Consider the following 15,251-nt stretch of genomic DNA (forward strand, 5'->3'; position numbering starts at 1 on the left):
CTGAGAGGGAAGTCTCCCCACTGGCTCCTGTGAGAGGCTTCTCATAGGGCAGTGGAGGAAGCCCAATCAGGGGGCAAATCCAAGCTTGTAACTACCCCAGAAGGCAGATTATGCTGCAAAGGATTCTGGGAGTGGATATAAGTTTGGGGGAAGTGCGTGGCACGGTGTCTTTGGCGGGAGCAGAGTCCCAGGAGGGAGAGTACGGCTGTCTCTCCTCCTGTCTGAGGAAGCGGATATCTCGGGGTGTCGCCTGAGTATCCAGAGAGTGCTGAGTGAGCTGAGGGGGATCCGGTGTGATGAGAACCTGCGGAGAGCGAGAGGGGTCCAGTCCCAGGAGAGCCCACACAGGTCGTGAGTACTGAGGATTGCCCCTGGGGGTCTGCCTAGAGTCAGAAGGGGACCACTCCGGAAATAGGTTCTGGGATCCAGAGTCAGCTAGTTATAAAGGGGGTACCTAGGTTGAGGACCCTGAAGTTACAAAGGGGGTACATAGTCGGTGGACCCTGAAGAGTTAAAGTCAAAGGGGGCACCTGCAGCTGGGCCCTGAATTGTATAGAGTGTGTCAATTGCAAGTACAGCTATACAGAGTTCTACTTCATACTACCTCAATCTGGACAAAGCGAGGGACAGTATTCAGTGACTGATACAGCACAACAGTGTCAGGAGTTCTACAGTTCTCAGTCCTGAATCTTCTGGAATAAAAGTCAAGGATTCAGCACTTCTGTGTTCTACAGAGTATTCTCAGCATTAGTAATTGGGAACAGAAGAACTACTGCAACCAGCATATAACATTAGCCATAAGTACATAGATGTATACCAGTAAAGAAATAATACAATCTATAGATAAGAGACTTATAACAGTACATACATCTAATGTAAAAACAGGTATTATCAGCAAAATGCCCAACAAGGGCCCTGGTGGAAATGTGCATATTTACCTGGGTATATATAGTTATTACCACTTGCCAATCGCCCCACGAAGATTTACTGCAACAGGGCGGCTTGGCTGCGCATATACACGTAGATCTACGTGATTATGTGCACAAGGTCTCAAAGGCACGTGCGCGCCACCAGAGTTGCGCTCCCGCTATGATTAGACACAGCGGGAGTCAGACCGCGGGAGGAGCGGGCTCAATCGCTGCTGGCCTCCCGCGATCTTCGGGGAAACTGACAGGAGAGCCGCCTGCCTATGTAAACAAGGCAGGTGGCTCTCCTGTCAAACAGGCACAATGGGATCATGAGATTGTGTGTCTCAGCTAAGCTGAAACACCGATCTCTGTGTGCCTTTTTACAGAGCCCCCCCACAGTTAGTAAGCACAATTAGGCTCACACTTAACCCCTTGATCACCCACCTAGTTTTAACCCCTTCCCTGCCAGTGTCATTTATACAGTAACAGTGCATATTATTTAGCACTGATCACTGTATGGTCCCCAAAAAGTGTCACTTAAGACGCTTTTCCACTGCATGGTATGGATCGGTTTGGCTCGGTTTGGCGCTTTTCCACTGCATGGTACCGCATGATACGTGTTAGAACGGTTCGGTACGGTTTGGTACAGCGCCGCTTTTCCACTACATGGTACGGCTCGGTACGGCTCACTTAAACAGTACCACCTCGGTTGGGGCTCCAAGCGGGCCGTACCTATACCATATCTCACAATTCGTTGCATGCAGCCTTGATTGTTTGTCACTACTAGCCACTGATTGGTCAGAGAATCATTGTAATCCTACCCACTTACTACTTTAGTGGAAAAGCTAACCGAGCCGAGTAGAGCCTATACAGTGCTGAAAGGTGCCGACTCGTACCACGCAGTGGAAAAGCAAACTGAGTCGAGCTTGGCCAAGCAGTGCCGAGTGGAGCCGAGCCGGTACTTGCAGTGGAAAAGTGCCATTAGTGTCAGATTTGTCCGCCGCAATGTTGCAGTCCCCCTAAAAATTGCTGATCGCCGCCATTACTAATAAAAACAAAAAAATAAATAAAAAGTCCAAAAAGCGATCCCATAGTTTGTAAACGCTATAGCTTTTGCGCTAATCAATTAATATACTCTTTTTTGTGACTTTTTTTTTTACCAAAAATATGTAGCAGATTACAAATTGGCCTAAACTGATAAAAAAAAATTCGATTTTTTTAAAAAAATTTGGGGAATGTTTTATAGCAGAAAGTAATAAATATTGTGTTTTTTTCAAAATTGTCGCAAAATCTAAAAAACACAGAGGTGATCAAAGACCACCAAAGAAAGCTCTATTTGTGTGAAAATAAAAAGACATCAATTGCATTTGGGTACAGCGTCGCACGACCGCGCAATTGTTAGTTAAAGTAATGCAGTGCCGAATCGCAAAAAATGGTCTGATCATTAAGGGGGTAAAACCTTCCGGAGCTGAAGTGGTTAATAGAGATACCTCCAGATGAATGTTGCATCAAAGTGTAGTTCCAGGGGCCTCTCTAACTGTTGTCTAACCAGCTTGGAACAGAACTTCTCACTGGCAGGAACTGTGGTGTGGCACTGGAACTCAGAGTCAGCCCTTTTACTCTGCACTTTAGTCCCTCCCTAGTATTTTCTAAGCTGACAAACAAATGGACCTCTAACTATCAGAAGTGGCCATCAAATACCCAACCTGGCCTTAGTCTATGCTGGTTACCAAACCCTAAGATAAAACTAGCTATAAAATCCGAGACCAGAAAGGACAGGGTTTACTAGCACAACAAGAGCTTCATATAAACTATAGTACAATAAACAGGTTCACCTACTAATACAATTAGATAATCAGAGAGTTCTGGTGCACAGAGGGTATATGCCCAACTAGTAAAACAGGTCCCTAAACAGTTTTTAAAAAATGCAGCGAGCAAACAAGCTCAGTCCATAGTACATATAGCCCATAAATCAGATAAATTATGAAGCAGCAATGGCAGCTCTGTAAGATACAAGTAAAGGAAAAGAAGGGGGCACCACCTAAGCGCATTATTAAAAGTAAGGTTTATTTGACACAGGATAAAAAACACTAACAAGATATGAGTAGAAGACGTGCTCATCATAAATAAAGGGTCCACTGCTTGCCTCTGTCCCACAGGCTCCTGCCGGATGGTCCGGATGGCTGGAAGGTGGTGAAGAGAGGCATGGACGCCCAGCAAGTCCAGGAAACCCATTGTAACTAGTGTGGAACGCACCAGCGGAAGTTACGTCACTGGGGGAAGCGAGAGCCGGAAATAGATTGGGTTGTGTAAAACAGGCTACGCACTCGGATCCTCCAGCTCCTTCTAAAGGCCTGTAGAAGGAGCTAGAGGCTCTGAACCCGTAACGTGTTTCACACAACACAGGAGGGAGGGAGGGGGGGGGGGGGGGGTCGCTCGCTCATCCCCCTTCCTATCCTTGTCTGCCAGGCTGCATGCTTGGACAAGGGTCTGATATGGATTTTGGGGGGACCCCACGCCGTTCTTTTAAAAAAATGTTGGCGTGGTATGGACTGGGAGGGGGGCCATGCCACTTTTTTTCTTTTTTTTTATATCTGTATTGCTGGGAGCTGACAATACATTACAGCCGCAAGCAAGTTTAAATTTAATTTTTTCCTTTAGAAATGTCAGTATAGCTGCAGCAGGCTCCATACATCGTATAGATGCGCTACTTTACAGGCACATTAAGGGGACACCCCAGGAATTTTTCATTTTTATTGTTTCACCATAAGCATCATTAAAAACCCTGCTCCTGTAAAAACAATTGTTTTAAAAAAAATCTTTTGCATTCATACATGTCCCCCAGGGCAGTACCAAGGTCCCCATACACTTTTTATAGCAATAACTTGCTTATAAGCCTTTAAAATTAAGAATTTTTCATGTTCGTATCCCATAGACTTTAATAGAGTTTGCATGTTCGCTAGAACTTTTCTCCTGTTCGAGATGTTCTGGTGCAAACCAAACAGGGGGGGGGTTCGGCTCATCACTATCCAAGAGGCACTGAACTCTAGAATCTATTCCCAAAAAAATAGGCAGGCAAAGGGCCTAGGACTAGTTATCAGTATTTAATGTAATCCCCCGGCAGTTGGTATTTCCTTATCAAGTCATCTTGGTATATGTAGGGCTCTACTTCCTCATGTCAGAGCCCGTAGCAAAGAGCACTGGCAACAACACCACATCTCTTAAAACTAGAATTTAGAGGCAGCAGTGTCTAAAATCTTACGCGGTAGATATACCATTATGAAGATGTTGGCACAGTGCCTAGGCACCCTCACATACCAGCTAGGGCATTGTTACTTTCCTGGAAGATTTCAAGACAAAAGGGTAGATTTTTTTAGTGTAGCCGGGACCGGTCTACCATTAACGATAGTGCAGACTCACCTTCTGTTCCCTCAGATTGTCTTTGTATCCCTCTAGTGTTGGTTTCAGGGTTAAATCATCATATTGAAGAGACTGGGAGAACGGCATTGTGGGAATTGTAGTCTTCTGTAAGACTATGACTATGTGGCTGGATTGTTTAAGAACTATATTTCCCAGCAAGCTTTGGATTACAGAGGAACATCTTGGGAAAGGCTATAAAGGGATCTGCTGAACAGGCCTGGGTCCTCTTGCTTCCTGGTGTGCACATCAGTCTGCTGTACAGAGAGAGAGACAGCAGACTGCGGCCTACTGCACACCGCCCATCTGCCTGCAGACTCAGCCCTGTCGGGACGGATGTTCATGGCAACATCGCAGACATCCTTGCAGCACCACTGATCAGGTGAAGTCGGCGGGACACACAGACAGCAGAGCGCAGCTATCCTGAGGCCACAGAGCATGGAGGATTGCCATCGCCTGTTTTTCCAGGACCCTCATTGACAGACTTCAGGATTTGGTGGGAGGGCACCTGCTCAGAGTTCAGACCGCATTTTTCACAGTTCCTCGTTACATTGAACACAGACACTGTGCAATTGAATCAACTAACAGATCTCTTAGGATTATAATCAACTATTCTGCATTGCTTGCTATACACTGAGTCATATTGGAAGCTCCAGCTGCCGGTGAAGACTTTAGCAAGGCCTTGCAAGTTGGACTCTATCATGTTATTGCTTCTTAAAGGGGACACATTACTGGTATTTAGATTACCTTATCTCTCATTAGGATACAGGTGGTATAGGCTGGCCGGGGGTTCCCCTTTAGTCTGAGTGCTTCACAGTAATAAATAATATAATTTTCTGAGAGATCCACATGCATATTTCAAGAGACTGTGTTTATTAATATCATTTGATGTTATTAACACCTGTTTTCTCACTGTCTTTTTGATGTCAGTTCAACTGAACCCTGGCGGTTTATCCAGGGTTTAGTTGACTAATATAAGTTTGCAAGTTTTTCTTCTAAGTAAAGTTAAAACTCATTCATATTGTGTCAGTGTGCTACTTAAAGGTATATGCAACATGTCTTAAACCTAGAGTGTCAGAAGGGCTGGACGGTTTACAGGGTCTATACACTTACCAGCAACCCTCAAGGGGTAGTGCTACATTAGGATACTGCTTAGCCACAATTATTATTTCTAGATGTTCCTTATAATCATAAATCTTCACTTTACGAGGAAAGGAAAAGCTGTATTTTGGTAACAAAAATCCAAGTGTACCAAAAGTTAAAGAAAGTTCTACATGAAAATTCAACTCAGGACTGAGCAATTCCCCCTGCCAGTTGCCCTTTCTGCCTCTTCTGAATGTTTCCTGGCAATAAATTATGAATCACCACCATGATGAAGTCACCACTGCTATATGCATCATACATTTTAAAAGCAAGGTGCTGTGTTGGCACCCCTAATGCCCTGCACTCACTATATTTCCTAATGCCCCGTACACACGTACCGATTGTCGGCCGTAAATATTCGGCCGGCGACCGATCGGCCGATTGTAGGCTTGTTAGTATGATGCTTCCGACAGCCGACAGCGCACTTTCGGCCGAATAGAATCTGATGTGCATGCTTTAAAATTTTTGTTGGCCAACACCAGAACGGCCGATTGTTCGCCAGTCAGTACAGAATTCGGCCGACAATCAGCAGATTTGCAAGACTGGGCATGCTCAGAAAATAAAAAAGACAAGGAAAGTTAACCATCACATGACATCACTTCTGCAGTCGGCTGTTGTTGGCCGACAAAATTTGTGTGCAGTCTTTTGCAGTTTTCAACAGACACGACAGCCCTGGACAAAAGACGGCCGATCGTTCGGCCGACGATCGGTACGTGTGTACTGGGCTTTGGTCTTCCAGGTTGAGTAACCCAGAAGACAGGGGGCATCCTGTGGTAGAGATGAGATACTGCTTGGGATCTCTTTCAGCAGTGTTGGCTGGGTAGTGTTGGCAATTCTTCCACTTTTCTTGCCCACATTGATTATTCACAGTAATGTTTTTTTCTTCATCTCCATAGGAATCATACCTCACTTCTGAAGACCACCTACGTCTGGCAGGAGAGCTCATTAGTGTTATTGGAGCAATTGTACTTTTATTTCTCAAGGTAAACACAGAATTTAAAGTGCATGCCAAGTTTTCTACTTTTGGATAGAGTGGGAAAGTAGAAGAACTCCTATTGGGCTTTTACTGCTATCCGATCGTCAGCGAGGAAGCTGATGCGTGTGTCAGGCGTCTCCTATTGCCGCCTGACACCCCTGATCTCTCCCCACTGAGAGAGAAGGATGGTCGGCTGATGTAAACACAGCTGACCGTTCTTCTCCCTGCAATGATCACAGAGACCATGTGATCCTGCTATATAGGATAGCATGTCTCTGTGATCATTTCACAAATCCAACCCCCATACAGTTAGAATCACTCCCCTAGGGTCACATTTAACCCCTTGATCACCTATATGTTAACCCCTTCCCTGGCAGTGTCATTATTACAGTAAAAGTGCATATTTTTAGCACTGATTACTGTAGTAATGTCACTGGTCCCCCCAAAAGTGTCAAAAATGTCGTTTAGGGGTCCAATCTGTCCGCCGCAATGTCGCAGTCCCGCAAAAAATCGCAGATCACCGCCATTACTAGTAAAAAAAAAAACAATTAAAATGACATAAATCTTTCCCGTAGTTAGTAGACGCAATAACTTTTGTGCAAACCAATCAAAATACCCTTATTGTGATGATTTTTTTTTACCAAAAATATGTAGCAGAAAACAAATTGGCCTAAAATGTTAAAAAAATTTTATTTTTTTATTTTTTGAGAATGTCATATAGCAGAATGTGAAAAATATTGTTTTTTTTTTTTTTAAATTGTCGCTATTTTTTTGTTTATAGCGTAAAAAATAAAAATCGCACAGGTGATCAAATACCACCAAAAGAAAGCTCTGTTTGTGGGGAAAAAAGGACATCAATTTTGTTTGGGTACAGCCTCGCACGACCGCGCAATTGTCCGTTAAAGTAACGCAGTGCCGAATCGCAAAATAGGGCCTGATCATTAAGGAGGGGCAAATCCTTCCGGTCCAGAAGTGGTTAAAAATAGCTACTAAGGAACATTTTTCAACTGCATTCAATAAGCAGTGGGTGCGCACATCAGAGGAGTGCAAACTGCCTGTGGTAGACCCTGTGCTATATGGGAAAATATAAAATCAAAAAGGAATTTATTATGCAGAAAATGTTGCAGTCATGTCTTTCTACTATTCAATATATTCTGTTAATTTTAGATATTTCTCTACACTCTTTAGATTCCAGATTTGGTTCAACTAAGAGATCCAAAGGACCTAACACGAGGAGGGCCATTCACACTTATCATGTAAGAACCACAGGGACTAATTGTATGTAAGCTAGCCAAAGGTGTGAGATGATGATCAGAAGATCTGCCTGCTGGAGATCTCTCTATAACCATGTATGACCATCCATTCCCAACCAAGGTTCCTCTACAGGCTACTAGGGGTTCCTTTAGCTGTAGCTGATTGACCTCCAATTTAATGGTGCCTGCATAGTTACAGGGTCAATGCCACTTGACAGAGCCAACAGCATGAAATCAATGATGTTTTTTGCTGTATTTAACCACTTTACGACCGCCCGTCGCAGTTATACTGCGGCATGCAGCCGCTCCTGGGCAAACCAACATAGGTATACATCGGTCACGCGCAGGCAGCTAGGGGGCGGCACGCTTCTGCCCCCGCTTGTCAGCCGATGCAGCGGGCAAGCGGCTCCGATTGCTGCCTGACACCCACGACCCGCTGAGAGAGAAGAACGGTCGGCTGATGTAAACACAGCTGACCGTTCTTCTCCCTGGAATGATCACAGAGCGCCTGTGATCCTTCTATATAGGATCACATGTCTCTATGATCATTTCACAAGCCACGCCTTCCCCCCCCCCCCCCACAGTTAGACACACAGGCCCATAGGTACACATTTAACCCCTTGATCACCCACACAGTGTTAACCCCTTCCCTGCCAGCGTCATTATTACAGTAACAGTGCATATTTTTTAGCACTGATTACTGTAGTAAAGTCACTGGTCCCCCAAAAGTGTCAAATTTCAGTCAGGGGTCCGATCTGTCCACCGCAATGTCGCAGTCCGGCAAAAAATTGCAGATCGCCGCCATTACTAGTAAAAAATAAATAAATAAAAATGACATAAATCTTTCCCGTAGTTAGTAGACGCAATAACTTTTGCGCAAACCAATCAAAATATGCTTATTGCCATTTTTTTTTTACCAAAAATATGTAGCAGAAAACAAATTGGCCTAAAATATTAAAACATTTTGATTTTAATTTTTTTTTTTTTTTTGGAATGTTATACAGTATAGCAAAATGTGAAAAATATTGTTTTTTTTTCAGAATTGTCGCTCTGTTTTTGTTTATAGCGCAAAAAAAAGAATTGCACAGGTGATCAAATACCATCAAAAGAAAGCCCTATTAGTGGGAAAAAAAGGACATCAATTTTATTTAGATACAACGTCGCACGTGCGCGTAATTGTCCGTTAAAATAACGCCATGCCGAATTGCAAAATATGGCCTGGTCATTAAGGGGGCAAATCCTTCCGGTCCAGAAGTGGTTAAGGGTAGCATTCTGACCACCACAGTAAAGGTTGCATTTTTCTTCTGACCACCAATGTAAGGGGCATTTTCCCATTGGACCCTGATAAATTGGATTTAGTAAGGGACTCCCAAGACCTGAAAATGATTTCAGGGGTTTCTCTGGTATAAAAATGTTGGCATGCCGGCCATGCATGGATTGAAATGTATTCGGTTCAGCAGGGACTGGCCAAATTTCAATTCATGTATGGGCACCCTGGTCTACCAATCTACTTCTGGACAACCAGCCTGTCGGATAAATGTCGCTCTATGTGTGGGTTTGGGGAATCGAGTCATGTTTCTTCATTCAACCAGCTGGTTTAATGAAAAAAAAAAAGGAATCATCTATAGGTTGCCTTAGACTGCACCCAGATGACACTGTTGGCATAGGCTTATCTCTGAAGACCAATAGCCATAGCTAATAGTATTGACTTATTTACCCACATGGAGGAAATGCTCTTTAACATTTAATCACAGGTAGAAAAGGTTTATTTCTATTACCTAAAACACTCGGTTAGACTAGTCTGTGAAGACGGCACAGTTAGACGAAACATGTTGCTGTCACTACTGTGCCTTTGAAAAGTGGTCCATGGTCAAGTTACTTTTCAAAGGCGTTTGATAAGCTGTGAAGAAGTGATAAATTGCCTCTTCACTGGCTTTTTTAACCACATAATTACCACACCATCGTGTCGCAACTGCGTGCATTGCACACAGTTTCAGTGTGGCCCCGTTTGCTTCATCAAGTTGTATTCAGCGGGAGTCAAAAGACTGCTACTAAAATTAATTCAAAATTCTACGTCATGTAGCACCCTACAGGTAGGGTGCTTGGTAAAGGGCCTGGATTTTCGGCTGGGCTGTCATGTCTCCCAGGTGAGGTTACTGAGAGGGGAGTCTCCCCACTGGCTCTGTGAGAGGATTCTCATTGGGCAGTGAAGGAAACCCAATCAGTGGCCCATTCAGGCTTGTATCTACCCCAGAAGGCAGATTCTGCTGCAGAGTATTCAGGGAGTGGGTATAAATTTGGAGGGAACGCATGGCGCAGCGTCTTTGGCGGGAAGTAGAGTCCCAGGAGGGAGAGTATGGCTGTCTCTCCTCCTGTCAGAAGGATCGGGTGTCTCGGGTGGCTGCCTGAGAATCCAGAGAGTGCTGAGCGGAGCTGCAGAGGGGATCCGGTGTGCTGAGGACCACCGGAGGAAGAGGGGTTCAGTTCCCTCTGCCCCCTCTCAGCGCTCCTCAGGTACACACTCACTGCCCACCCTCAGCGTTCCTCGGGTACACACCCACTGCCCCCCCTTAGCACTCCTCAGGTACACACTCACTGCCCACCCTCAGCGTTCCTCGGGTACACACCCACTGCCCCCCCCTTAGCGCTCCTCAGGTACACACTCACTGCCCACCCTCAGCGTTCCTCGGGTACACACAGAAAGCCTGCCAAGGTCGTGAGTACTGTGAACTGCCCCTAGGGGTCTGTCTAGTGTAGAGGGGACCACTCCAGTGAAGGTCCCAGGGATCCAGGAGTCAGCTAAGTGTAAAGGGGGTGCCTAGTCAGACGACCCTGAAGTGTTAGAGGGGTTACCTAGTCAGAGGACCCTGAAGTGTAAAGGGGGTGCCAGTAGTTGGGCCCTGAAGAGTCAGTGTACAGTGTGCAGTGTACAGAGTTAAGAGTTGCAGCAGCACAAGCAGTGACAAGGAGATACCTCAGTCAGTGAAGGGCTGAAGGGAGCTGTTCAGTGACTTTTGAGCTAAATCGAGTGTCAGGAGTCAAGTGTTCTACAGTCCTGGATCTTCTGAGTTCACAAACAAGTTAAAATCGAAATTCTAGCACAAGTTCAGCATACCAGTATCTTTAAATGCCAGGAAGCGCTGATCGGCATTCAGCTGGCGTCAAGACAGCGCCAATGGGCATTTTTCTGTATAAAGTCCCAGTCAAACCTAGTTGAGCCAGAGGAGTATTCCACTCATTCCCTTCTCCCATCCCGTAAATACAATAAACAAAACAAACCAAAGATGCCGGAATGGTCATTGTCTCAGTTCTCACACCTGGGTTCACAACTTAAATGTGTTGGAAGTATCACCGGTAACAATGGCAGACCCACATCAGGCCCAATGCCTGGAAATACTGCTACAGTGAAAATTACCAGTGGTCAAAAAGCAATATTCTTGTATGTTTACAAAACGTAGTTTAATCTATAAAGATGTTACTTGATAGTTGTTTTCATTATTAACAAAGCTAGTTTTTTTATTTAGGTAATATGTCCAAAGGCATTACATCCAATAGAGTTTACAGTTTTTTGTTTTTTTTATATTTTAAAGTTGCATTTTGTGTGCCAAAAAGCAATAAAAATGTACTGAAGATTTTAGTTGACTAAAATATGACTAAAACTAAAATAATTCAGATGGCTAAAATATGACGAAAACAAAATAATTTGATTAAAACGAAATCGAAATTTGACATCAAAATGAACACTGCAGGCCGGTTGCAGCATGGCCCCATTCACCTGAATGGGCAATGTTCGGCAGTGGTACTGCCCACCAAAAGTGACAGGGGGGATTATTTTTGCCATGGCTGAATCATGTGTACACCCTTGTTCTCTGTCTGTGCAGAATAAGTAGGTGGGGGTGAAAGATTTGGCTCCTGCCCCACTAACTGGAAATGTAACCAAGCCCTTAAAAAGGAATTCCAAAAATGAAAATCACCCTCTGCTTTTTGCATAATAATTAATTCACTTTGATATTATCCAATTTGTTGTTGTGCCTTTAATTTTCCTGTTGATTCTGCCAGTTCACAGTTCTTAGCAAGAGTTCCGCTTTAAGGCTGACTACATTATATTGCCATCATTCAATTTCAGATCTGGTTAGCATTATTGGTTATCTGCATCTACCTAATATAATGATATATGCATGATAATGCTGCATGTAGGAAGCTTCCTCTACTCATTCATGCGGAAGCTCCAACAATGCAACTCTGGATGGGCCTCTGAAGCTCATCTCATCCTCCCAGCCTCACTTTGGCTACACGCCCACTGCCCACCCTCAGTGTTCCTCAGGTACACACCCACTGCCCACCCTCAGTGTTCCTCAGGTACACACCCACTGCCCACCCTCAGCGTTCCTCAGGTACACACCCACTGGCCACCTTCAGCGTTCCTCAGGTACACACCCACTGTCCACCCTCAGCGTTCCTCGAGTACACACCCACTGCCCCCCTCAGCGCTCCTCAGGTACACACCCACTGCCCCCCTCAGCGCTCCTCAGGTACACACCCAATGCCCACCCTCAGCGCTCCTCAGATACACACCCACTGCCCACCCTCAACGTTCCTCAGGTACACACCCACTGCTCACCCTCAGCGATCCTTAGGTACACACCCACTGCCCACCCTCAGCACTCCTTAGGTACACACCCACTGCCCACCCTCAGTGCTCCTCAGATAAACACCCACTGCCCACCCACAGCACTCCTCAGGTACCTACCCATAGCACTCCTAAGGTACACACCCACTACCCACCCACGGCACTCCTAAGGTACACACCCACTTCCCACCCACAGCACTCCTCAGGTACACACCCACAGCACTCCTAAGGTACACACCCACAGCACTCTTAAGGTACACACCCGCTGCTCACCCACAGCATTCCTTAGGTACACGCCCACTGCCCACCCACAGCCCTCCTCAGGTACACACCTACTGCCTACCCACAGCACTCCTCAGGTTCACACCCACCCCCTCAGATTCACACCCAAATATCCCCTCAGGTACACACCCACACCACCCCTCAGGTACACACCCACTGTCCACCCTCAGCACTCCTTAGGTACACACCCACAGCACTCCCCAGGTTCACACCCATTGCCCCAATGTACTCTGCACCCCAGCACCAGCACAGCAAAGGCAATACCACATAAGACTTGTGGTCATGTGACCTCGAGTAAAGAATATTAAAAAGGTATTTATTTGAGTGATTTTCTATAAATTTACTTTAGAAACTGAAATAGCAATGTTATCAGTGTCAGTGTGCTGTGTTCATCCTTTCCAACTATGTTAAATACCTAAAGGTACATTTTTTCATGTTTGTTTCTTGGTTATATTTATTTATTGTACATGAGCAAAGCAAATAAAATATTGTCTGCCAACAGAATCACCTTCCCTTGTTTTGTGCTTGTGACTCTCGTTCTCCGAGTGACAGACACGGATGGAGAGGTGGTGCCGATGTGCATATTACTTGTGCTGGGCTGGTGCTATGTCATGTATTTTGCACGTGGATTCCAAATGCTTGGACCGTTCACCATCATGATCCATAAAGTAAGTTGACTTAGGAATGGGTTAGTAAGCTTTGGGCTGGACATGTACAACCTGATAGGACCAAACAATGTGAATGGTTTGATGTAAAAATGCTGTGATGCATTGTGAATTGATGAGATGTTGGGAAAGTTCTTGCCAAAAGCAAATTGTTCCCTTTTCGTAGAGCTTTCATTTGCAACACATCCATCAAATGAACTGAAAAGAAAAACAAATGGGTCCTGATGAGCAAGCTTTTTAAATATTTTTATTTTATTGAGGAACTTACAACGAGTCGGTTCACACTATGGCAACACGACTTCGGGGTGACTTGAACAAGTCCCCAGGCACCGCGATTTCGGCACGGCTTGCACTGACTTCACATAATGGAAGTCAATGCAAGTCACTCCGACTTCGGCCAAAAGTAGTGCAGGAACCCAAAAGTAGTGCAGGAACCTTTTTCTAAGTCGGAGCGACTTGAGTCGCTCCTATTAGAACGGTTTCCATTGCACAGAATGGAGCACGACTTGTCAGGCGACCAAGTCGGAGTAGTGTGAACCGGCACTGAGGTCCATATCTCCCATTCATACATGCTAGGGCCAATCTATACGGGAGCCTATTAACCTAGATGCATGTCTTTGGAGTATAGGAGGAAACAGGAAGAAATCCACACAAGCACAGGGAGAAAATGTAAACTCAATGCAGATAATATCCTGGCTGGAATTCAAACTGAGGACCACTGCTTCAAGGCAGTTTTCAATGTTGGGCATATATCTATCACCCACCCTAGCAGTATTACATAGCAGAGTTAGGGCCTGTGTCAATGGGCTTTGGGCTTTAACGGAATTGAGATACTTCCGAGATTGTCCGGGAATTCATTGACAGGTGCTTTTGACCTACGGTGGATCACCCTCTGATCTGCATTTCTACCTGCAAGTTTTCCATTCCCATTGACTTGTATGGGAATGCAAAACCCATCTGAAGCAAACAAAAGCCAATCGACACAGACCCTTACAATGGAGATTAGATTATTCTTATTCTTAGCTGTGCGGGTCTGACTGTTATGAACACTCAGAAGCTGGGAAACATGGGATGTATGTTGTCTACTTGAGACTAAGCCATTGACAACTATTAGACTTAGACCTACTGTAGGGGTGTCATAGCTGATTGATGGGTTTGCTTTATGTAAGGGGGAAATGAAGGAACCGTACCAGAAAGGTAGAGAGACAAACCAAAGCCACACAAGCAGGGAAGGAGAAGTATACCTGACCTTGGTATTTGTAGGAAATCTGATATGTGTCCAATATATACATCTTACTATCTTGGTTTTTGCAGATGATTTTTGGAGACTTGGTACGTTTTTGCTGGCTGATGTTTGTGGTCACTGTTGGATATACAACTGGTATGTAAAGAGTTCTGAAGATTATTTATAAATATACAAATGATATTAAACAGTGAATGAAAGTGCACTCAATAATTTTATTATACCTTTTGGTAAAATCTGGTGAGTAAGAGCCAGTTCACATAGAGGCGACACGACTCCTTACTACTTCGGGGGCGACTTGTGCATTACAGTGCACCACGACTTCGGAGTGACTTGCAGGGACTTCACATAATGGAAGTCTATGCAAGTCGCTCCGAGGTCACCCCGAAATAGTACAGGACCCTTTTTCTAAGTCGGAGCAACTCGTGTCGCTCCTATTAGAACGGGTCCTGTAGCGGTCAATGGACAAGTCGCGCTAATATGAATGGGCTCTTATTCCCTTAATGGTCTTATACTATATGTCTTGAATATTACAACAGTGAGAACACCCTACTATAATATTGACTCTGCTCCTGTCCACCTGGGAATTTTGGGTGTTCATGCCCACCCTTGTGTATCCCAGTTCCTCTTTTACACTCTCCATAAAATAAACATATAAAAAGTCCTGCAGAGATAGTGTGAGTCCCTCATAATGGACACAGAAGGTATTCAGACCTGGGAATCCATGCAGATAT

At 44.8% G+C, this 15,251-nt stretch overlaps 1 protein-coding gene across 1 annotated transcript in view; it reads left to right on the top strand.

The window, feature by feature from the left end:
- LOC309563291 (transient receptor potential cation channel subfamily V member 6-like) overlaps positions 1-15,251 on the top strand; it is a gene marked incomplete at both ends in the record, with an annotated part of 90,615 nt that overhangs the window by 35,709 nt on the left and 39,655 nt on the right. The window contains 4 exons of the mRNA XM_082267695.1: positions 6,365-6,451; positions 7,633-7,700; positions 13,112-13,277; positions 14,589-14,655. Coding sequence (XP_082123821.1) covers positions 6,365-6,451; positions 7,633-7,700; positions 13,112-13,277; positions 14,589-14,655 — 388 coding nt within the window. The remainder of the gene's footprint in view (positions 1-6,364; positions 6,452-7,632; positions 7,701-13,111; positions 13,278-14,588; positions 14,656-15,251) is intronic.

The sequence above is a fragment of the Pelophylax lessonae genome (assembly GCF_965119305.1).
Source record: "Pelophylax lessonae genome assembly, chromosome: 9".
NCBI classification, from domain to species: domain Eukaryota; kingdom Metazoa; phylum Chordata; class Amphibia; order Anura; family Ranidae; genus Pelophylax; species Pelophylax lessonae.